This window comes from Lepidochelys kempii, chromosome 7 (genome assembly GCF_965140265.1).
Source record: "Lepidochelys kempii isolate rLepKem1 chromosome 7, rLepKem1.hap2, whole genome shotgun sequence".
In the NCBI taxonomy this organism is placed as follows: Eukaryota; Metazoa; Chordata; order Testudines; family Cheloniidae; genus Lepidochelys; species Lepidochelys kempii.
In genome coordinates this window covers 103,028,209-103,053,859 of record NC_133262.1, presented here as the reverse complement: position 1 = coordinate 103,053,859, position 25,651 = coordinate 103,028,209, and the positions used below count along the sequence as shown (strand labels likewise).

Here is a 25,651-nt window from a genome sequence, read left to right as displayed (position 1 = left end):
TGAATTTTGGGTGCCCAATTTGAGACACCTAAGGCCTGATTTTTCAGAGTACTTAGCATTTTACATGTTCAAAGCACAGCTTTCATTAACGTCAGTTGAAGCTGTGAATGCTCATCACCTCTACAAATTGGATCCCAGGGGCTCAAGTCAGGCACCAAGAAAATGAACACTCAATTAGTGACCACCCGTGAAATGTTTGGACATTTTGTTCCAGCAACACACAGTAACTCTGTGGCAGAGGCAGGAATTTCTTACTGCATTCCCGTTTCAGTCACTAAACTTCAAACTTCTACAACAAATGAGGTAGACATCCCACAGACAACAGTCTCCTTCACTACATAACCCATCCCCAGAACATCCTGTACACTGAATGAGGCAAGAGTCCTGTGGGGGGAAAAAATTGTGTTTGTGTAATTAAAGACTATCATAATGCAGACACTGAAGGGGCAAATTAATGTTACACACACCTACTTAATTCTGCCATTTCCTGTCTTCTGAGTGCCTGCCTTTACCTTGTGTGCAACCTTAATGTTCTTTGAACATACTTTTTTGTGTATAATTTTCTAGATTTAAAAAAACCAAACTTATTATCTGGAATCATATTGCCCCCTAGGAGGTTCATAAGCAGAGTTGGAAACTTTCAATCCACCACACAGACCCCTGCCACTTGAGCTAACCAAGTAACTGATAGCAGTAGTAGGTTTTCATCCTTTCTGTGGACCAGCACTAGAGGGGGATGAGACATTTTGCTAATGGATTTCACTTATTTTGCTGACAGAGGAATGGTGAGACTCAGGAATACTGGTTTCCATTCCAGATTCAGGAAGGTGAAGTGTTCTCTATTGGTCACAGACTCTCCTACTCCTGTTTTTCTCAACCCAGTCCTGACCCCTTCTTTCCCATTCCCCTGTAGCCTGTCTATATCTCAGTCCTTTCCCCCCTATCAGCTCATTTTGGGATGTATAAGTAGGGGCATAGCGAGCAGATCGAGGGACGTGATCGTCCCCCTCTATTCGACATTGGTGAGGCCTCATTTGGAGTACTGTGTCCAGTTTTGGGCCCCACATTACAAGAAGGATGTGGATAAATTGGAAAGAGTCCAGCAAAGGGCAACAAAAATGATTAGGGGTCTGGAACACATGAGTAATGAGGAGAGGCTGAGGGAACTGGGATTGTTTAGTATGCAGAAGAGAAGAATGAGGGGGGATTTGATAGCTGCTTTCAACTACCTGCGAGGTGGTTCCAGAGAGGATGGTTCTAGACTATTCTCAGTGGTAGAAGAGGACAGGACAAGGAGTAATGGTCTCAAGTTGCAGTGGGGGAGGTTTAGGTTGGATATTAGGAAAAACTTTTTCACTAGGAGGGTGGTGAAACACTGGAATACGTTGCCTAAGGAGGTGGTGGAATCTCCTTCCTTAGAAGTTTTTAAGGTCAGGCTTAACAAAGCCCTGGCTGGGATGATTTAATTGGGGATTGGTCCTGCTTTTGAGCAGGGGGTTGGACTAGATGACCTCCTGAGGTCCCTTCCAACCCTGATATTCTATGATTCTATGATTCTTTGTCTAAGTACCTGTTTTTCCCTCCTCTCAACAGATCCAAATCTCAGTCTCCTTGCCTAGCTTCCCCTTTCTTTTCCCCTGGGCTATTCATTTGATCTCAGTCTTACCCTCCCAGTCTTCTTGCACAGCCAGCATATTTTTCCCTAATCTTGATCTCTGAAACAGGTGAAGCATTTTTGCTAAAACTTTTAATCTCAGACACTGCCTGTCATTGAAAATTTCAGCCCAAATGATTGAAATTAGGCAAAGTTATAAGCAACTGAAACCAGGGTCTTGTAATGGGAAGCATCAAGCCACTTTAGATGGAGTTACCAGAACCACCTATAGTGAACCATTTTAGAGTAAATTTCTCTATTAATTTCCTATAAATTATAATAAATATAATGGGTGTAAAGTTAAAGGGAGGGGCTGTGTGATTTAGCTAACTTCAGTGGTAGAACTATTACGGTATATTGTACAGCAGGCATATAGGATACTGACAATAGATTGCAAGTTCATCCTTCTACATTGCACCATCTAGTCCTGATCCAGCTCCCACTGAAGTTAGCAGAATGATACCCATTTATTTTAATGGGAGCTGGACAGGCCCTTACATATAGAGACTAATTATAGGGTAATTAACCTGTCATTTTGTTCTTCAAATCCTTGCTCCATAAACATCTTAATGCCCCATATTTTTTGTATCAGAGATGCTTATCTACAACCTTTCTGCCTGAAGGGTTGTAGGCTTAATTGTTAATTCTAGTAGATGTACACTGACTAGACTATTGTGTGCAATACTATTACTGTTATACTGCACTACTGCATTATGTATGTGATTATGGTTCTTAGTTGCATGTGAAATGGAAGTACTGAGTGGTTGGAACTGTCTATTGGAAATAAACATAGTATCTGTTTTCTTAATTTTTCTTCTTTTTAAAACAGATGAAACAAAATCAGAGCTCTTTATCGTTTAAGGCTAGATTTTAATTTTGCAGTCTGCTTTGAGCAAGGGGTGGTGCACAGCTGCCCAGTCTCCAGAGCTGATCTGAGAGCAAATTGTGGCTGTGTTAGTTATACTTTTTCTTCTTCTCTCCCCCCTTGCTTAGAGGAAGAATACCTAATTTGCTCTGCCCCACTTCATACAGCAGCACCCTCACCACCCTCCTGTCTCCACGTTCGTGATCATAGGTAGCTGCTGAGCAGAGAAGATGGAACTGGGGACTTCTGCTCTTTGTCCACTCTTCATTCACTTGTTTGCAGGGAGGGAAAATTGGGTAAATAGCCCCAGTTCCTCCCCCTCGTTGTGGGTCACAGTCTGAACAGGACTACGTAGAGAAATGAGGTGTGCAAGTCATTATTTCCCTGCATGACTGAGTAAGAGGTGTAAAAAGCTAGCTCATAATTAATAGGCTTGTTGCACATTTTCTTGTGAACACAGTTCCCTGAATCCCTGAAATAACTTTCATAAGCATCTCCTGGACAGGAGACAGAAAAGGAGTTCTTGATAGGATGATAATTTAATTCTGAGACACACTGTTTTTAATGTTACTTGCAATACATGAAGACATCCAATGGTTTTATGTAGCCTTCACTACAATGGGATGACAATAACTGTGTGATCAGTATAAAACACCTTATAAAAGTCATGACATAGCCCTGTCACACTCATTGATTGTTGGAGCACTTCATTACAGAGTAGACTGGATTTAAGCTGTTCAGCAAAGCGATACGATAGTCTGCAGAAATTAAGCTATGTATGCAGTAAATCCAAACTGTCTTCCACAATTTTATATTTAGCGTCATAAGACTTGTTTTTGAGGTAGTATGAAATGCATGTTTACAACTTGTGCACGCTGATTTCTCTCTAGTGATTAAAACATCCAGTGTTACAATAAATTTGGAAACTTTCTTGCTGTTGCAGAACTCTCATCTCATGTTAAAGGTTCTGGTAAAGAAATCTGTTAATTTCATAGCCAAATTTGTTGCTGTCCATCAGTTGCTCTGATGGTACAAAATACTGCTTACTTTATTCTAATTGGTTGTGATCTTGAAAACAACCCAATGCTTAACTTGAAGCATGTGAGCGGCAATGTTATTAAACATGCACATGTGTATGCAGAAGGCAGTGGTTCATCCTAATGAAGTTAGTGGTGCTATTCAAGTTAGGCAAGCAAGGTATGTCCTGTATACTTTAATTTGGACTTCTCTGTATTTGATCTACAGTACAGAATGCGTGGTGATGAAGTGTCATTTTTCCACGTCTAGTGCATGCCTGTCTGATTATGATCTGTGCTATAAGGTCTGGCCAATACTACTTCCTCAATCCTAATGCAGGATTGCTATGAAAAGCTATTCTGAAATATTTTGCTGCAAATCACATAGTACAGAAAATGCTATATACCCTCAGCAATATTAAAATGAAACCCACTAGTATTAATGCTTGGTACAGTTTGGCATCAGAGGGGGGTACATTGTTAATCCAGTTTTACTTGTAAATCATAAACCTGAGAAATAAATGATGAATCTTATGATGGTTAAGAATGATCTTAACACTTACACAAAAGGTTCATAAATGGTGTGTTAAATATAGAATTATTCATTTTAGAAGTCAATCTGAAGTGGCAACAACTAGAGGTGCAGGATTTTTTTTCTGAGAAACTTTACATAAAACATGCATTGCAGTGCAAATGTAATGGATTTTGTGCAGAAACCTGTAGACTTTCATATATCCTTCTCTGCAGAAAGTTTGCTTGTGAGCGCTCTCCATGGAACAATAACTATTACTTTTTGGTGATGGCAATCCTGATAAATAATATGATGTTTGCATTAATTCATTAAGGGCTTCAGTTTGGGAAAAAAAGTATTTCACGTGATTGCTACGAGGTAAAGTTTTTGTTTGCTTTGTTTAATTTTAGGTGATGCTTAGGTTGAGATCTGGGAGCAGTGGAAACTCCTTTCTTTTTGCACTGGTTTGACTTTAAGATCTGAAGTAATTTTGTATGTAGAAGATAGGCTTACAGCCTGTGTAAATGGAGTGGGTTAGGGATGCAGAGCTGCTCTGCAGCCTCTCCCTACTTCAGAGGGGTAATGGTCACTAGTATAGGTACATGCATATCCAATGGCCAGATCCCATTCTCTCTGCTGCCACAACTCGTTCTATGGCAGTTCCAGAGAAGCCTCCCATGAAGATCAGCTGTGTGGCACATAGGTGCCAGAAACCCCTCTGCTCCCTCCTCAAGTGCAGTGCAATTGCACCTGTTCCACCACATTCAGGGTCTTCTCTAGGACCTTTGGGTATTTTTTCTGAATAAGAGTAGTGCTGTAAGATTGTATAAGTTTTCTTTACAATGGTGAAAGATGCAAAATTACGCTAAAACCCTCCAGGTCATAGCGTGTTGCTTAAAACAGCCAGTTAAACTTGCAAAGCAGAGGTGAAAAGAATCTGCTTCATTCATGGATTATATGCATGTCCTATATTTTAGTTTTAATATTAAAAATATTTTATTCATTGAATTTTATAGTGAAATAAAGATTAATTTTCTGGTCTTTTATTTCTCCTTTCTTCTTGTTGAAATAGCAATTTATAATAGTGAATAACATTTGATCTTGCATTGGTGGATAAAATCATTACTTTCACTCAATAAAAAGTGGGAATATTAGAATTTTTAACCTACCTATAGATAATACATGCACTGTTCCTGCATGTGTCACAATTAGCTGTGTCTTGACCAGTCCGATATGAAAGCCTACAAAGATAAGAACATGACATCATTACAAGTGGTTGTTTTATCCTTTTTTTGTCCTCTATCATTGCTGTTCATTGTAACCAAAGCTTTAGTTTTGTTTTTTCCATTTTAATGTTGCTTATAAAACTCTAATTGTCTATAGGAAATAACACTGTCTAAAATTAGTGTTCTTCAACTTTGTTTGCAACATGAAGATGAGGGAATTTTGGAAGTTATGAAGAAGTTTTATTTAATCATTAAGGGAGGGAATGTAATGATTCAGTTCAGGTATACTTCTATGAACATTTCTATAGAAAACGCTGAGCAAACCAAATTATGTAAAAGCCAGCTTTTACCTTACTTTTTTTGTGCACCAAAATGCTGAGTTATCATTTTAATTGCCTCATTACTGTGCAATTACAAGACATAGCAATGGTGTTTTAACTACTTTTCTGTAAAGCCGCCTTAGAAATTCCAGTAAACCACAGAGGTTTCACTAGCAAGCATTGCACATGTATAATCTTTTATAATAATTGTGTAAGCTATCAATTTGTACTATTTAGATGGTAGCATTTTGGGGGGTGGGGAGGATTCTGCCTGTAAGGGGAGAAGGGCGCTGAAGGTTTTTTACAGTGATGATCTCAAAAATCAGCAAAAGGTAGCTTTCATAGTATTTCTCTTACCTACCTCCCCTGTGTGTAACTTCCATCTAATATTGTTGTGAAATGCATCAGAGACTTCTCTGAATGTCCCTTTCACACCAGGAAGCAAACATATTATGGGAGGATCTGTTAAATTTATGGAAAAAGTAGAATATCTGTCTGTTAGTGTTTGTTTGTTTGTTATAATTGCCTTCTGCTTTATGGGAAATTTTCTTACATGCTTAATGGATTTTTAAATGGAAAAAAAGTTTTTATTCAGTGCCTATTTATGTTTCTTGTGCGACATAAAAACTCTACATTTTATGTATATATACAGAAAGTGAAATAAAATAGTTCAAACTGTCAGTGGATAAATATTAGTGGATATGGAATTCATACTACAGTAAAAGCTGTGTTATCCAGCACTTTACCAGCTGGAAAGATCTATAAACCGGCATTTCTGATCTTCATTGAAAGTCTGGTTTATAGTCTGTTTGGCAGGGCCGGCAGGTTACCTACCTGGCTCCGCGTGGCTCCCCAGAAGTGGTGACATGTCCCTGCTGCTCCTAGGTGGAGGAACAGCCACGAGGGAGTGTGAGAGCGGGTGTGGGACGTGGACTCTAGGAGGGAGTGTGGGAGGGGCCTCAGGGCAGGGTGTTGGGGCGCAGCAGGGAGTGTGGGGTGCCGGATCCAGTCAGTGCTCACCTCGGGCCATTCCCCGTAAGCAGCGACATGTCCCTGCTGCTGCTAGGCAAAGGCTAGGCTAGGCGGCTCTGCACGCTGCCCCCAACCCACCCTACCCCGAGCACTGGTTCCACAGCTCCCATTGGCCAGGAACTGCGTGGCCAATGGGAGTTGCGGGGGTGGTGCCTACGGGCGGACAGACTACACAGAGCCGCCTAGCCACGCCTCCGCCTCGGAGCAGCAGGGACATGTCGCCGCTTGCAGGGAGCCACCTGAGGTTCAGCACCCCACACCCTCCTCCAATGCCCCAGTCCCCTGCCCTGTGCCCCCTCCTGGACCCAAACTACCTCCCTCTTAGTTAACCAGAATTTTTGATTCATCAGCACTCCCCATTCCCCCAACATACCCGATAACAAAGCTTTTACTGTATAACACTTTTACAAAGAAAAACCATTAATTGATACAGTCAACCTAACTTGAGAAAATTACAATGTAACACACAGGCTGTTTACCCGCAAAATTCCTTTCTGGTTATACTAAATGGGAAAATATTTAGTCAGTGAATGGAAGTGTTTATTTCTTATAGGTAATCATTTGAAGTACTTAGAATTTATTTAAAAGAATGCCGTCATTTTGGTGGTTGCATTATGTGCCCCCCATCCTTCCAAAAATATTTTTAAAGACCAGTATTAATGGAACTCCATTAAATTATTTTAATGTTAATCTTTATTCTTTTATAACCTCTGTGTACCTTCCAGTGTTCTATTTACGCCCATTGTGGATAGAGACCTCCTTTCCTCTACTTCCCTGACAGACAAATTAAAAACAACACTCCCCCTCAAAACACTCCCCCATAACTACAGAAATCACTTTTGGTTTTCTTAAATTAGAGCTTTAATGTCAAATAGATTATTAAAGAGAAAATCTGAAGGACATTAAATACTCACCTGTAGCCATATCACTCAAACTACTCTACAGGTCTAATTCTAACATGAAGAATAAATGTTACTTAAGGAATTCACAACTTGAATTCATGGTGCTCTGCAAGAGACATACACACAGAATGTAGTCTCAAAACGGATATTTGCTTTTTCCTCTCTAAGCCTGTTCAACTGTTCCATTCCTTTGAAAATCATCCTCAAAATAGCTTATCCAATCTGTCACTCTTCCCCTTGTCAAGGTTCCTTCCCCACTCTGAACTCTAGGGTACAGATGTGGGGACCTGCATGAAAGACCCCCTAAGCTTATTCTTACCAGCTTAGGTTTAAAGCTGCTACCACCAAAGTGTTACACAAAGAACAGGGGAAGTGCCCACTTGGAAACGTCTCCCCACCCCCAAAATATCCCCCCAAGCACTACACCCCCTCTCCATAGGTGAACCCAGACCCAAACCCTTGGATCTTAACAACAATGAAAAAAGCAATCAGGTTCTTAAAAGAAGAATTTTAATAAAAGAAAAAGTAAAAGAATCACTTCTGTAAAATCAGAATGGTAAATACCTTACAGGGTAATCAGATTCAAAACATAGAGAATCCCTCTAGGCAAAACCTTAAGTTACAAAAAGACACAAAAACAGGAATATACATTCCATTCAGCACAACTTATTTTATCAGCCATTTAAACAAAACAGAATCTAACGCATATTTAACTAGATTGCTTACTAACTCTTTACAGGAGTTCTGACCTGCATTCCTGCTCTGGTCCCGGCAAAAGCATCACCCAGACAGAGAGGACCCTTTGTTTCTCCCCCTCCAGCTTTGAAAGTATCTTGTCTCCTCATTGGTCATCTTGGTCAGGTGCCAGCGAGGTTATCCCAGCTTCTTAACCCTTTACAGGTGAAAGGGTTTTTCCTCTGGCCAGGAGGGATTTAAAGGTGTTTACCCTTCCCTTTATATTTATGACACCCTTTCTTCTCTGTAGCCTCTGAGCTTGTCCACTGGATTGACTGAAGTACTTAAAAGATACTTTTCCCAGTCCAAAAGAAATTAACCATGTTTTTATTTAATTTTTGCTAATCAATCAGTGTGATCTAGAAAGCGGAGACTAGACCTGAGAGTCCGGAGACGTCCGTTCTCTGCCATTATTACTTAAAGTAGAACTATTTAGAATCTAATCTTTTGGGTGCAGGGATGGTCTTTCTGTTTTGTGTTCGTACAGTGCCTAGCACAATGGGGTCCTGGTCCATGAACAAGGCTCCTAGGCACTATGCTAATACAAATAATAATCATATAGCAAGTTGGAACCTCTTTGTGGCTCAGTTTCTTTATTAGTAAACTGGGACAATTGGTCTTAACGCATCCTCCTTTCTGAAGGACTTTTGAAATCTGCGAATGAAAAGAACTATCTTAAGTGTTAACTAAATTGCATCAGTAATGCTTCCAAGAACCTATTCAAGTTAACTTTTAATCCACGAGTTTCAAAATTTAGTAACAAAATCACTCATTTCATAAAATTCTCTTTTATGCATGTGGTAGTTATATGTACTATGCCAGCATTACTTTCTAGGGAACCACTGTGTTTTATTAATTGCTTGTGTTGTCTGTCAGTCTGATGGCCTCGTATCTTTCTCTGATGACATGTAAATTTTCCTTTCAAAGAGAATTTTAGAAACCACTGACTTTCAAATTGTCCCATAACACTTAAAAGTCAGCATGAAACACGATTTTTCCAGCATTATTGAAGAATTCAGATTTAATCCTCCACTCTAGAGATTACATATTTAACATTCTTCTTATAGATTTGACATTTAAAAATATGTACTGATGAATCAATAAAGACCATAAAGGATACAGCACATAAGTGCCAGCTGTTGTAATCTAGTTCAGAAGGCATGAGGCATTGCTGTCTGAATATGGATTTAAATGCGAGATGGAGCTTTTACAATAAAATGCTAACATTTTAACTGGACATGTGCATTAATCTGATGGTTATTCCACATTCTGAATACACAAGCTACCATCTTAATATATGACCTGAGTGTAAACATCAAGTGCTCCCAGCTGTGTGCAACTTGAGAAAAGAAATCTAAAGTAGGACAACCAAAGCATCTGTCTATCTTGAGTTTGTTATATGCACTCAGTGTTGGATTATAGATTAACTAAAAAAATCAAAGAATAATTTTCATAGACATAGCATGTACTGTTTCTGGCCTAGTGATTAAGGATTTGCTATGGGGCAAAGGGCAGGGAAGACGGGGAAGAGTAGCGTGTAATAGAAATCTGTTTCAAGCTGCCAAATACCTGGCCAAAACTTAGTACCATGTTTTGAACACATTTTTACTTAATATGGCTGAAGGACAATTAAATCAGTTGTGTGGCTTTTTAAGTTGTACTGTATTTCTGCTATATAACTGCTATATATTTAGATCAGTTGCTTTCCAAAATTCAGCTGTTTCTAACACCATATTTGGCAGGCAATATTCTCTCTACCCTATATCCATGCCTCCCAAGCCCCACAGTAAGCTATAGGTAGAGTCACTAGAAATCCATGCTAAAATAAAGCTTTGTATTGAGCTAGCTTTATTTTCTCAACATTGTAGCATGTGCAGTTTTCTTAAGATTTCAGAAGTATGGAGAGAACGCTCATGAGACTTTTAGCGTGGATTTCTAGTGACTATCTAAATATAGCTTGCTGTGCGGGTTGGGAATCAGAAAAAATGTGATTGAGAGTTAGGAATTATTTAAGAACACTTTATTAAACGACCAAAAAGCCACAACTGAGGAAGAAGGCTAAATTGATTAAAAAGCCAACCTGGTTTGGAGGGGAAGTGAAGGCAGCTATAAAAAAAACCCCTAACAAATGGAAAAAAAGGGACATTGAAAATAAATATAAATCAGAAGCTAAAGATTGTAGAAAATTGATTGGGGAAACAAAAAGACACAGGGAGAAATCTGTGGCCAGCAGAGTTAAGGACAATAAGAAGGAGTTTTTAAAAGTGATTTAGGAACAAAAAGAATCCTAACACTGGTACTGGTCCATTACTAGATGGAAAAGGTAGAATTATCAAAAGGCAGAAGTGTTCAATAAATGTTTTTTGTGTTTGGGGAAAACACAGATATAGTCATATAATATAACACTCTTTCCACTGCACTATCATTAAGGTTAAGATTTTGTTATGGTTCTTTTTAGTGAAAGTCATGGACAGGTCACGAGCAATAAACAAAAATTCATGAAAGCCTGTGACCTGTCCCTTACTTTTACTAAAAATAACTGTGACAAAATGGGGGTGGGGGAGGAGGGAAGAGGGTCCAGCACCCACCGCTTCTGGAGCTCCGGGTCCCCACCTGCTGCCCAATGTAGCTGGGATCTGTAGGGGGCCCCCTCTTGCTGTCAGCTCCAGCCCCAATACCTCAGTGCAGAAGCAGAAAATGTCTCAGAGGTCTCTGGAAGTTATGGCTTCTGTGACTTCCATGACACAATCTTAACCTTAACTATATCTCAGGAGGATGTTAAACAGCAGGTCTGGATACCTTGCACCCAAGCTTTTAAAAAAGCTATGTGAAGAGCTTGTTGGACCATTAATGTTGATTTTTTTCAATAAGTCTTGGAACAGCAAGGAAGTTCCAGAAGACAGGAAGAAAGCTAAAGATGAGCCAATAGTTATAAAGGGTAAATGGGATGACCCGGGTAATAGTAGGTTGGTCCATCTGATATTGATCCCAGGAAGTATATTGGAGTGGCTGATATGGGACTTGATGAATAAAGAATTAAAGGAGGGTAATATAATACTAATCAACATGGGTTTATGGAAAATAGATCCTGTCAAAGTAACGTCTCATCTTTTTTTATAAGATTATAAATTTAGTTTATAAAGGCAACAATGCTGAAGTAATAAACTTCTGTAAGGTTTTTGGCTTGGAACCACATGGCATTTTCATTTTAAAAAAATAGAATGATATAAAAATTAGCATGGCACACACTCAGTGGATTAAAAGCTGACTGATAGGTCTCAAAATGTAGCTGTAAACAGGGAATCATCATCAAATGTGTGTGTGCCTAGTGGGGTCTTGCAGGGATCAGTTCTTGGCACTACACTATTTAACATTTTTATTAATGACCTGGAAAGAAACATATAATCATAAAGTTTGCTGATGACATAAAACTTGGGGAAGCAATAAATAGTGAAGAGTATAGGTAACAGATACAAAGCAATGTGGATTGCTGGGTAAGCTGGGCTCAAGCAAACAACATACATTTTAATATGAGTAAATGTATACATCTAGGAACAAAGAACGTACGTACAGGATGGAGGACTCTATCCTGGAAAGCAGAGACTCTGAAAAAGATTTGGGGGTTGTGAATAATCAGCTGTACATGAGTTCCCAGTGTGACACTATGGCCAAAAGGGATATTGGAAGTTTTGGGTGTGTAAATGGGACTTCTGAGTTGGAGTAGAGAGGTTATGTTACCCCTGTATTTGATGCTGGTGCCACTGCTTCTGGAATACTGTGTCCAGTTCTGGTATCCTCAATTCAAGAAAGAGGTTGATCAATTACAGAGGGTTCAGAGAAGAGCCAAGAGAAAGACTAAAGGATTAGAAAACATGCCTTATAGTGATAGACTCAAGGACCTCATTGTATTTAGCTTAACAAAGAGAAAGTTAAGGGGTGACTTGATTACAATCTATGGGTATATCTACACAACAAAGAAAAACCTGCGGCTGGCCTATGCCAGCTGACTCGGGCTTGTGGAGCCTGGGCTGTGGAGCTGTTTCATTGCTGTGTAGATCTCTGGGCTTGGGCTGGGACCTGAACTCTCGGACTGTCTCCAGCCCGAGCCAGAGCCCAGAAGTCTACACAGCAGTGGAACAGCCTGAGCCCTGTGAGCCTGACTCGGCTGGCACAGGTGAGCTGCAGGTTTTACTTTGCTGTGTAGACATACCAGTTAAGTGCTTACATGGGGAACACTTATTTATATTAGGCTCTTCAGTCTCACAGAGAAAGGTATAGCATGATTCAATGGCTGGAAGTTGAATCTAGACCAAATCAAATGGGATATAAGGTGTAAAATTTTAACAGAGAGAATAATTAACCATTGGAATAACTTCCCGAGGTTGTGATGGACTCTCCATCACAGACTGTTTTAAAATCAAGATTGGATGTTCTATAAAAGATGCTCTAGGAATAATTTGCGGGAAAGTTCTATTGCCAGAATTATACAGGAGATCAGACTAGATAATCATAGTGGTCCGTTCTGGCCTTGGAATCTATTAATGTAATTACACTCTGTGCACTCAAATCTATAAGGAAAATAGTACATACACAGTTGATTATTTTCTTTGTAACTAACTTTATTTACCAACCAATTTTTTTCTCACATAGCAAAGCAATGTTCTTTAATGAGGATCATATTTTTGAGACGTTTGAATTGTTAAATTAAAAATAGTTTGTTTATTCTTCATTAGCTACGGAAAATACAAACTTAGAATGGAATTGCCATTTGATTCGTAACTACAGCAGGATGCTAAAATTCATATGCTTTTTCATATATTGGAGTGACCTAGGTATTTCTCAGGTAGTTTGTTAGCTGGCTAAGACAGGATTCTGGAATGGTTGAAACAATGTAAGTTCAATTATTTCTTCTAAGTTAGATATCCTTGACAGAAAGAGTTTATCTTGTTCACCTTGAAGCACTGGGATCACACTTTCTCATTTCCATATAATCATCTACTTAACAGAAAATTGCATGGAATTCATCTTGTTGCTATTCTCCTTCAGGCTAGAAAAGATGATGTTGTGCTTAACTGACAATTTCCTTGTAAAATCATATGCAATGAGGTCCTTTTAAAATATAAATCTGTTAAGAAATAGAGCTGTTAAAGATGACCTTTTCTTCCTTCCCAAACATACATGGAAATAGAAGTTTATGAACATGTTCTGTGTGCAGTGGGCATGTATACAAACGACTGTACTTTCAGTGTGTGTGTGGGGGGTGGGGAATGTTAAATTCAGCTGCTTTTCTAAAAATTTTAATGGGGGGAAACGTTGCTTGAGATACCAAGACCCAAATTCACAAGAGACCTGGTTATAAACCTAGTAGCATCCATCCTTCAGTAATTATTAGAGCTGGTTGGAAATTTTCTATTGCAATGATTTTCCAACAGAAAATGCAGTTCTGCAAAATTGAAGTTTTTAAAGGAAAAAGTTTGATTTTTTTTCTTGTCAAATAGAAATTAAATATTGGATTTAGGATCTGTTCGACCTGAATCAGAATATTTCATTTTGTCCAAAAGACATGAAAGAAAGGGTCTTAAACTACAACTCCCAGGAGGCAATGTACTCCAGTGGGAAAATGTGGTTTAATGCTAAAATGATTCTAAGCATTTCAAATAATTTCAACAACCCAAAATTTGATTGAGAATGTTGACATGGGTGATGGGGGGAGTTTGAGCAAACTCTGTAAATGAAATATTTCAACATTTCCAAATTAAAATTTTTTGGCATTTTCATTCAACAATTTTTTTTTTTGAAACGTCAACTTTCTGTCTGATTTTGAGATGAAAAGAAATGTTTTCCATGGGACAGAAATTCTGAATTTCACTCAGTTCTACTAATTATTCTCAAGTGTTGGTTTCTGCTTGATGTCACTTGGCTTTTAGGAGTCCCATTGTCTCATCTTACATAAGAACATGGACAAGGCATCATATTTTTGCTGTAGTGGGGCATGGAATTCTCTTGCCTTTGGTGCAACAAGTTGCCTTGCTCAACTACTTCAATGAACATAGTTCACATACTCAGTGGAGTCCAGTCTCTTTCCCTTCCGAGAGCTAAAGTTTAGCTGAAGCCCCTCACCTTAGGCTTAGCTGCTCCTTAGTTTCTTTTTCAGAGTTGCTCAGCCCACATCATAGATCTTTTTTCCTCCTATCTCCGTTATATTCCTTGGTAAGGAAATCAGCTACCTCTTCTAGTTAGCATGACCCACCTAGCTGTTTCCAAGTGGAATCAACATCTGATTATAGAGTGGGGTGATTGAGGTGAACATTGCTAGCTTGTCACACTCCACTCATTCCCTTCCATTTTAAGACATTTCCAAAGATGGCTTTGATTTAATCAGTGTTGGGGCTTTATTTATATTTTTTCTTTTCTGTTTCTTTGTCAGAGCCTCTCTCTTTTCAAAATTGTCTGCAGATGGTTTTTAAGTGTACACTGTTCAAATTCTTCTGTACAGCACACTGACTGAGCACTTTGACAAATAAACCTGCCAGCTAATTCGAGGTTTGGATGGGTTGCTGTTTATCACGGATTACGATTTATTAGAACTGGGAAACCTTTTTATGAATGAAATGGAGCTTTTGTACAAAATTTATCCTATTTTGATGGAAAAATGGAGAAAAATCTGGTTTTGACAATAAAAAAATCTTCATTTTTTCTTTTCCCCATTCCACCGCCCCCCCCCCCGGTTTTCCTTTTTAACCTTTTAAAGGAAGAGGGCAAGTAGGAGGGGGGCAAATTCTTTTCATTTAGTCAAAAGTGAAAAATTGTTTGGGAAAAATTTTGAACAAAACATTTTCATTTTAATAAATTTCCTTTTGTAGGAATAAAGAATATAGATATTGTAAAATAACTTCGATAAACTTTGGGCTCAAACCATGAAAGTGGTGGTACGCTCTACTTTTCTCATTTCAGTATCTATCAAAGCACACTTAATCACTTCATTCTGATGTGCTTTGATAGAATGCCTATAGACATTACAGTGAAACTAAAATTGAATTGTTTTCAATTATAGAAATGTGGATCGAGAAGCGTTTTGACTGGTGAACATCAGCTTCCTGACTTTGCCTCTGTGACTCTCTCTCCCTCCGTCCCACTTTGTACTTCTTTCATAAACTTATTTGGTACCCTGCAGGCCTTTTGATGTGCACCTTGATAACCTATGCAACATATTGTTTGTGCTGTAATGTAGTGGAATCAGAGCATCTAAATCCCATAATGTCTCATACAGGGATATTTGGAATGTACAACACTCTGCTGTATCTTAGCATGTGCACAGTTCTGTGGAAAGACAGGCAAGTAAGTTGTGCAGCATTGTCTATCAAAGAGGTTCCTGGATGCATATGCATTTGAAATGGAAGGGAAGGAAGAACTTGCTCAGAAGACAGACTGGATGGAGAGGCTAGAAGGAATGGTTGGGGGCGGGATATAAGGAGGGAACAGGCAGAGAGAAACATTTGCCATCACCTCCTCCCCTGCCTGTATTTCATTCTGATTCCTTCAGTTGCAAAAAATCTCTTCTGTATTTACTTTCCTTCCTCCCAGTGACATTATTAAGAAAGATGTGCTGGTTTTTAGTTGGAAATAAAAATTGTTCACCATGTATACACTGAAGTAAAACTCTCTTTAAATTTTCTTCTGGGTAATTGGACAGAATCCCTGCTACTTGATGGCTTTCCTTAAGAAGCCATCAGAAAAGTAGTGATTTGAGTGTTAGTAAATATGATATATTACACACTGTGAGGTAAATATGAAAACATACAGTACTGAGACAGAGACATGTTCTGCAAGAATGAACATGAAAGTTCTGATCAGCGAGTATTCTAGAAGACCGCCGTGTGTATATTATCATTGTCGGCTATCACTTGATATGAGGATGATGTCTGCGGGGGGGAGTGTCGGTGGTAAGATGTCAGATGGCTGTGGAATCCAATCTGTGTTCTACAGACTTTTCCACATATATGATGCATGATTGCTTGGAGAGAGTAGAACTGCTGGCCGGGATGCTGTGCAATTTCTTTCTTCCTGTGCCGTTTTTCTCAGCCTCTTGAGCAAGGCAATCCTCTTCGAAATGGGATGAGGCTTGATGTACGATGCAACACCATTTCAGTCTGTTGCCAGCCAGCTCTTCCAAATTCGTGGGGTCAATGCCTCCCTTCATAAGATAGACTTTCAGGTGTCCTTGTAGCGTTTCCTCTGTCCCCCGTGGGTCTTCTTACCATGACTAAGCTGAGAAAAGAGGACTTGCTTTGGAAGATGAGAATCAGCCATCCGCACACAATGGCCAGCCCAGCACAGCTGATGTTTCATAATCTTCACCTCAGCAGCGTGGATATTAGCTGCAGAGAGAACGCTGGCATTAGTGTGACAATCTTCCCTTCTCATACGGAGACTCTTCCTAAGGCAGCGCTGGTGCTACCATTCCAGAGCCTGAAGATGGTTTCAGTATGTCACTCATGTCTCGCAACGTAAAGAAGAGTGGGGATGACTACTCCATTGTAGACCAGGATCTTCGTTTCCATCTGAAGATCTCTGTCCATAAAGACACGATGAAGCAACTTTCCAAAGGATGTGCTGGCACAAAGGATCCTATGTTCGATCTCCACATCAAGATTGGCTGTCTGGGGAGGTGGCTACCAAGGTAAGGGAAATTTTCAGTGCTTTCCAGGAGTTCATTACCACTGACAATTAGATGGGAGAACGGGGACAACTTGTTCTGGGACTGGCTGGTGGAGCACCTTAGTCGTCCCAATATTGAGGGAAAGTCCTGGGCTATGATAGGCGCCTAAGAAAAGATCTAGGGTGGATTGTAAGTCAGCCTCGCTGTACACGAGGATAGCAAAGTCATTAGCATCATGAAGGTCAGTAATAACAGCCTGGTGACCTTAGTTTCAGAATGAAGACGCCGCAGGTTGAAGAGCTGGCTATCCATGTGATAACACAATCCCAATTCCAGAAGAAAGGCGGTCATGAATAAGAATCAAGATCACAGCAAAATATATGGAAGAAATGGTCGGGGCACTAACACAGCCCTGCTTAACACCAGTACGGATGGTGAACAAGTCCATCTCCAACCCATTACAGAGGACGGTGGTGGTCATCCCATCATGAAACAGCCTGAGAACATGAATGCACTTCAATGGACAACCAAACCTAGACAGCACCTTCTATAAGGCTGCATGATTAATGGAATCAAAGGCCTTAGGTCAATAAATGCCATAAACAATACCTGGTGTTGTTCTCTACACTGCTCTTGGATCTGTTGTGCAACGAAAATCATGTCAGAGAGGAAAACGGTGCCTCAGTAATTCCTGCACATTGACTTGTCCTCTTGCCATTATTGTGACCATTTTTAGGAATTATTTAGGTCGGATTAAATTTCTTCATTAACCCAAATTCTAACAAGAAGTTGAAGTTTTTTCACAAGTGTTGTTACACCAGCTTTGAAGGTTTCCAAAGGAAAGCCATCTAGGCCTGGTGCCTTGTTGTTTCTAGTCTGAGTGATGGCATGCCAAACGTCCTCAGAAAATGGGGGGCTAGCAAGAGATTCTATTACAGAATGCTGAGGAATGGACTCGATGGTGGCAGCTTCTCATATCAGGTTGATTGGCAAAGCTCTGGATCTCCACAGCCTTTGTTTGTCCCCACTGGTTCTTGATGTCATGCAGCCTTCTTTGAACAACAACTTTAAGTCTCATTTTTGCTGGTTAGAGAGTTCATTTTGCCAAGTGAAAAATGTGCTTCTCTTCTTATGAATAAGTGCTAGGATTTCCTTGTTGTTCTCATCAAATCAATCCTGATGGCGGTGAATGGAGTATCCAGTCAACTCTCATATGCCTTGTGAATAATGGTCTTGAACTCTTCCCAATGTATTTGGACATCATTGATGATGTCAGGTAGGTCAAATAGACTCTCGATGAGGTGTTGTGAGGGGTCTCAGGACTAGCATGATTTTGATATTAAATCTCTTCCTCATTTCTTTAGGTTGTTTACAGTGTTTTGGTGCAAGCCACATGTTCATGACTGATCTGACCAAATGATGGTCTGTCCAGCAGTCATCTGTACTTCTCATGACTCGTGTAATATGGACATCAGTACGATCATGGGCGCTGACGATGACGTAATCAGGAAGATGCCAGTGTCTGGAACCTGGGTGTTTTCAAGTGGTTTTATATTTGTCCCTTTGTCTAAAGATGGTATTTGTGATAAGCAAATCATGCTCCACACATTTGCTGATGAGGAGAATGCCATTAGACTTGACTTTCCCTACCCTTCTTTCCCAATGGTCCCTCTCCAGAGTGTTGTCCAGCTCTTGCACTGAAGTCATCCATGAAGATGAGCTGGTCTTCCTTGGCTGTGTCAGTGAAGATTGAATCAAGAGCACTGTAAAACTGCTCCTTGTTGTCTTCATCATCGTCAAGTGTGGGAGCATATGCACTGATGACCATGGCATACTGGTTGTTACTAAGCTTAAGACAAAAAGTCATGAGACATTTGTGAATACCCATAGTGAGTTTTAAAAGCTGGCTAGAAATATTGTTCTTTATGGCAAAACCATCCCCATGCATATGCCTGTCTTTAGATGACTTTCCTTTCCAAAAGAAGGTATAGCCTGGACTGGGAATTGAGAGAGACCGAGCTGGCAACAGAATTCAAAAAGTGGGAGTGTGCTAATAAAGTCTGCTGATGATACAAAGCTGGGGGGTACTGCCAATTTAGAGAAGGACTGGGAAATCATACAGGAAGATTTGGATGACCTTGTAAACTGGAGTAATAGTAATAGGATGTAATTTAATAGTGAGAAGTGTAAGGTTATGCATTTAGGGATTAATAACAAGAATTTTAGTTATAAGCTGGAGACACATCAATTAGAAGTAACGGAAGAGGAGAAGGACCTTGGAGTATTGGTTGATCATAGGATGACTATGAGCCGCCAATGTGATATGGCCGTGAGAAAAGCTAATGCGGTCTTGGGATGCATCAGGCGAGGTATTTCCAGTAGAGATAAGGAGAGTTTTAGTATCGTTATACAAGAATATTGAGACCTCACCTGGAATATTGTGTGCAGTTCTGGTCTCCCATGTTTAAGAAGGATGAATTCAAACTGGAACAGGTACAGAGAAGGGCTGCTAGGATGATCCGAGGAATGGAAAACCTGTCTTATGAAAGGAGACTCAAGGAGCTTGGCTTGTTTAGCCTAACTAAAAGAAGGTTGAGGGGAAATATGATTGCTCTCTATAAATATATCAGAGGGATAGATACCAGAAAGGGAGAGGAATTATTTAAGCTCAGTACCAATGTAGACACAAGAACAAATGGATATAAACTGGTCATTGGGAAGTTTAGATTTGAAATTAGACTGAGGTTTCTAACGATCAGAGGAGTGAAGTTTTGGAATAGCCTTCCAAGGGAAGCAGTGGGGGCAAAAGACCTATCTGGCTTTAAGCTTAAACTCGATAAGTTTATGGAGGAGATGGTATGACGGGATAACATGATTTTGGTAATTAATTGATCTTTAAATATTCATGGTAAATAGGCCCAATGGCCTGTGATGGGATGTTAGATGAGGTGGGATCTGAGTTACTACAAAAAATTCTTTCCTGGGTATCTGGCTGGTGAATCTTGCCCATATGCTCAGGGTTTAGCTGATCGCCATATTTGGGGTCGGGAAGGAATTTTCTTCCAGGGCAGATTGGAAGAGGCCCTGGAGGTTTTTCGCCTTCCTCTGTAGCATGGGGCACGGGTCACTTGCTGGAGGATTCTCTGCTCCTTGAAGTCTTTAAACCACGATTTGAGGACTTCAATAGCTTAGACATAGGTGAGAGGTTTTTCGCAGGAGTGGGTGGGTGAGATTCTGTGGCCTGCGTTGTGCAGGAGGTCGGACTAGATGATCGTAATGGTCCCTTCTGACCTTAGTATCTGTGAATCGGTCTAACTTCCTGTTTGGCCTTGGGCAAGTCACTTGACTTCTCCGCCTCTTTCCGCTCCCATCCTTTGTCTAGTTTGTATGTTCTTTGGGAGCAGGAACTATCTCAATATGCTTGTACAGCACCTAGCACAATGGGGTCTTGATCTTAGAGTGGGCATCTAAACACTAATATAATACAAATAATAACAATAATAATAAATAAATGGATTGACATGGACAGACATCTTTGTGACTTTTAGACTAGTGACAAAAAAGAGGCTGTAATTTTTTTTTTTTTAAGGAGCCTAAGGAAGTTAAGCTTCAAAATCCCACTGAAATTCATTTGGAGCTGAACTACCAACTGCCTTAGGCTTTTTTTGAAAAGCTTCGTCTTAATGCATAATGGAATCTTCCTTGCATTTGAGTTGTCATTTGCTGATTAATTTGATTGGGAGACTATGGAGCTAAGAAACTGAAGCGCAGATGCTCTCTAATGTCTTCAATAGCTGTTTGGATGATATGTGCTGGAGTCTAATTCTGTGCATCCTTGTATATGTGTAAAAAGAGTTCAAATAGCCTTCCTGTTTTTTTAATATTCTTTTAGTGAAGAGATCACAAACTAGAGGATCCTTCATATTTATCCTTACTTGGTGGCATGATTTCCATAGACATGACTATACTGCACATTAATGCAGTGAGTGTTCTCTTCAGATAGTACTGATGTAATACATCAAGAGTGATGAACTAAACACAGCCACCTGCAAGGGGGCTAAATAGAGAATTTTTTTCTAAAGATTTAAATTTAAAATAAACTAGTTAAATTTGTTTCTGAGGAGGGCAATGGGATTTTTAAATCCTTTTGATGCGACTGTTTTGGCTGCTCACCACTATTGAGGAAGTTTGTAGCACTTAAACTTACTGTACAAATGTATAGTAAAAATTTAGGCCCTGATCCTGCAAAGACTTTAAATATGTGCTTGCAATTCCACACTGTGACTAGTTTCACTCACAGTCGACTACTCACGATGTGTATAATTAAGCATATGAATAAGTCTTTGCAGGCTTGGGGCCTTAAAATGGAAATCCTGGTTGCAACTCGGTAACTTACCAAGTTCATGCATTTTCTTGCTACTGGAAAAGCATTAAACAGTTAACCTTGTAGTTTAGTTCAGCATATGATTTAAGTTATTTCCTCTACTCTCCTTACTGGAGAAAAATTAAATATGTAAATTTGTCAGATTACTGGTTTAGCAAATCCTCCTAGTGTAGACACAGCTCCTACTGGCTAAAAATTTGCTTTTTGGGGGTGTAGTTTATACTAGTTTCCCAAATGAAATAAGCTACCAGCAAAAAAGTGTTTTTGTAAGTGTATAATTGCGTCTGTGCTAGGGCTTTTGCTGGTATAAAAGTGTCAAAAATCATACTCTAACATGATTGTACTGACAAAAGATTCTTGGGAGGACCTAGCCTTAATGGTGCTGTACTTGCATTATATTCGTAAGTACAAGCACAGGCTTTTCATTTCCAGACGCTACTGTTGCTTTGCTAGTACAGTAATAACTGAGAACATATTGTTAACAATTTTTTCATGCTCTATAATTTTATTCTAAAAATTCTCTTGAGACTTTGGTCTTCACCTAAATGTAGATTTGAAATTGTTTTCCTGCTTTACAACATTTGTTTCTACCTCGCTTTTTTTTTTCCTGGATGAAATTTTGTAGGTGATTTGTCTGCAGTAATGCTAGGTCTATCTGATACTCTGCGGGAAATTCTGTGCCACTGTACAATTTGTGCAGAATTGGTGCTGCAGAGCTGCTGGCCACCACTAGTGGCTGCTGGAACCAGCAGAGCCTGGCTCTCCAACTCGCACATACAGGACACTGGGGTGGAGGGGAGAACTGGAGGGTTCTGGGCAGCTGCTGTTCCCAGCATGTCCTGAAGGAAGGAGGCAGCATGCAGGAAACTCCGTACAAGCCTGGCACCCAGCATTAGGCTGTTTCTCTCTCTGGATCCCTGAGCTCTGGGGGTTAGAGTGAGCAGGTGTCTGGGCTGGCGGGTGGCCCACGGCTGGGCTCTGGAAGATAGAGGTGCAGGTATCTGAGCTGGGGGTAAGGAGTGTGGGTTTGTGGGCCATGGGTGCCCCATGGCTGGGCTCTAGGGGAAGGGATGTATCTCTCCCCTTCCCCAAGATGTGCCCAGCTGACACGTGACCCACCCAGACTGAGGAGCCCAACAAAAGCATAACAGAGAAACAGAAACTGGGGTCATCGTGGTTTCTTAACTCTCTACTCCTGGGGGAATCTTTTTTGTTGTCTGTATTGTTACAGACACACTTGCTGACAGGTATTTTGAAATAAAAGTACCCAAATGAAACTAGTATGCTTATATCGTGTTATTTTGACAAATAAAATATGCAGAATTTTAAAATAGTGTGCAGAATTTTTATTTTTTGGCACAAATTTCCCCCAGGAGTAATCTGACCATGTGGTTAACCTCTAGCATGACCCTTAAATACCTAAAAGAAAAGGAGTACTTGTGGCACCTTAGAGACTAACAAATTTATTTGAGCATAAGCTCTCATGACCTACAGCTCTCTTCATCGGATACATTCCTTAAATACCTGTGTCCAACAGAACACTATCATATGTAAGTCAAGGTAAAATTTGGAGCAGTAAGTCTAGGCTGTGGCCTAGGGTTGGCTCCAAGTAAGGCTAAAGTGTATTGAGTGTCAGCTGTGTTCATGCCAACAGGAATGTTTTACAACAATCAATGGAAGCTAATTATTTAATACTATCCCGTAATGCCTTGTAGAGACCGCAGAATGGCCTTAGATAACTAGTGTCAATAGGTCAACCCAACCAGAACCCGCTTCCCAATATATGTTGCCAGTCACAGTCACATGCCTTCTAGTGCTTTCATGGTGACCAATATCTTCATCATACTGATTCCTGAAGTATTTGATGAACCTAGATCTATAATGGATGCTAAGAACATATCACAGAGGGCTTCCATCTGGCCAGAGGCCACCATCAGAACTTTGGGCTAATGCATCAACATTTCACAAATTTGGCTGGCACAATTCATACCAACATATGTACAATGTAATGCATGCCCAGAAATAATTTCAACCAACATAATTCAACTGTAGAGCTATTGTGGATATTGTATACAACAGCAAATACACTGAATGCATGTGAAAGGTCTGTGTGCAGATGCCATGACTTCCATTAGTTTGTATGAAGCTGATCATTCTAGTTAAGCATCTTGATGTAATCTAATGTAGAGAAAGCCATAGTATCTCTGACCTTGTCTGGCTTGAAGATGACCTAACATTATCCCTTTCCTTTTATGATAGTGACTGACATCCTTAAAGGACAATGTGTGTTGGGGGATGGTTTTTCCCTGATTCTGGTCACCAAGTGGCAGAGAGCCCACACTTGGATTAACTGAACCCTGAGTAAGGCATCTCCCTTTTTCAGGGGAAAAGTGATGGCTGGAAGGTGCAGTGACGGTGGGAGGCAGTCCACAGCCTGACCAAGTTTGTTGCTGCATTGTTGGCAGAGGATCAGGGGCTGCCCGTTAACTGGCACTATGGCCGTTTTCATTTGCAGGCACTAAAAGGGGAAGGGGAAAGTCCTGGAATAGTCACCATAGCAAATTCTGTACACAACTGGTTTAATCACTATTAGCAGCAACATGATAGTAAAAAGTAACACGTTAAAAGGAATAATGTTTTTTTAACAGAATGTATTTGATGTTTTAAATGAAAAATGCAAAAATATCACACACTTCCAAAACAATTTGGGAATGATGAGAATGCAGATTTTGCACTCCTACTTACTGGGGCCTTCATATCAAACTTGAAACTACATTGATTTTAACCTTGAAATTACTTACTTGGCTAATGATGAAGTGTGGGTCCAAAAATATTGAATTATGTGATGGCTCAATGATGAGCTTTTTCAAACTGTTCCCAAGTCAGTAGTCTGTGATGCTGTTTAAACTTCATTTTGACAATTGGATGACTAATGGATGACAACTGGATGACTAATCTTCTTTTTGAGGTTTGTGTTTGTATGGAATAAATCCAGGACAACAATTTCAAGTGTATTTTTTCCCACTGTAACTATATTTTGTAGTTTACTCTAGATTAGTCAGGAATTTAAATTTTATCTTAATTTCCACATGGCATTTTTTAAAAAGGCAGCATATCTAGTGGTTAGAGACCAGAAGTGAGAATCAGGGGTCTTGAGTTTTATCCCTGACTGAAGAGTCATAGAATCCATATGTCAAGAACCATATGATGTTTAGTAAATCACTTTGTGCCTTGATTTTCCCATAAGTAAAATCAAAGAAGGTAATAAAAGTGCCAGATTATTTTAATAAATATTTAAATTGTAGATGAAGCATACTTTTTTATTGGAACATAATGTAATAACTGTATCCTGCACTAATAAATTCTGGGGCAAAGCACTTACACCACGTTACTGGAGCGTATACTCAAAGCTGTTACACTAAAATGAACTCTGTCTTTTCAGCACCTACAGTCTGTCATAAATCTCTCTCCTCCAATTTGCCACTGAACCTCATCACTACATATGCTCCCAACCAACATCTGACCCTGTAACCCATCCCCCTTACAAAGCCATTCTTTAATATCTCTGTGTCTCCACACTGCTGCTGCTTGCCATTTAGGAATATTTGTGTTCCTTCTTCCTGTTTCCGCTTACCCCCCTACCCCCAGTAAAACCCCACCTAAATTTTAAATGATTTCTTTTGTGTGTAATATCTTGGATTACCTGAGATCACATGTTTGATACAAGCATTATGCAAATCCGCCCTTGTGGACTATTGCCTTCATAACTCCCTATAACTTATGACCCCCAGTTGAATTGTTTCTCAACTGTACAGTGATTTTTCAGCTCTCTGCATTGTGACTAATAGCCCTTCGTCAGAGTACTGGGATTTATAACCATACAGTTATTATGCAAAATAAAATCTCTCAACCAATCAGACTGTAGTGAATTTCATAACAGAGGACTAACCGCATATTTATGGGTCAGTAACTGTATAGAAAACCTTGGACCCTGGACGCCTGAGATGGTTCACTTTCAATACATTATCAATAAGTATAACATTTTTAAATGCTTATTTTCTGACAGCTGTCAAGGAAACAGGTAAACACTAAAACAAAAGTGAAATTGCCAACCATCTATATACTGTATAATAAGATAGATGTACTTTATGCTGAAACATCATTCAAATACTCCTTTTCTGTGTGTGTGATTCATACATGATCACATGTTGGCTTACAATAATAAAGTATTGTATGGTCCAATAGTCACTATGCAAAAAAAAAACCCTGGTTTCAAATCCTAAACATTAAGAGTAGAATGAAATATAGGAAGAGTAACCTGCAACATTACTAAATGTATAGCATCTG

General features: G+C 39.7%; 2 protein-coding genes across 8 annotated transcripts in view; one reads left to right on the top strand and one right to left on the bottom strand.

Annotated features, from left to right (window-relative positions):
* The window catches only part of DOCK1 (dedicator of cytokinesis 1), a 550,235-nt gene that overhangs the window by 187,949 nt on the left and 336,635 nt on the right, over nucleotides 1-25,651 (top strand). The window lies entirely within an intron of this gene.
* INSYN2A (inhibitory synaptic factor 2A) overlaps nucleotides 1-25,651 on the bottom strand; it is an 81,563-nt gene that overhangs the window by 20,615 nt on the left and 35,297 nt on the right. For 3 of the 4 annotated variants that reach the window (XM_073354953.1, XM_073354956.1, XM_073354954.1), the window contains exon 3: nucleotides 5,216-5,287. The exons of the other annotated variant lie outside the window; for it this stretch is intronic. In XM_073354953.1, the coding sequence (XP_073211054.1) occupies nucleotides 5,216-5,287 (72 nt within the window). The remainder of the gene's footprint in view (nucleotides 1-5,215; nucleotides 5,288-25,651) is intronic. 4 annotated transcript variants of the gene reach the window in all.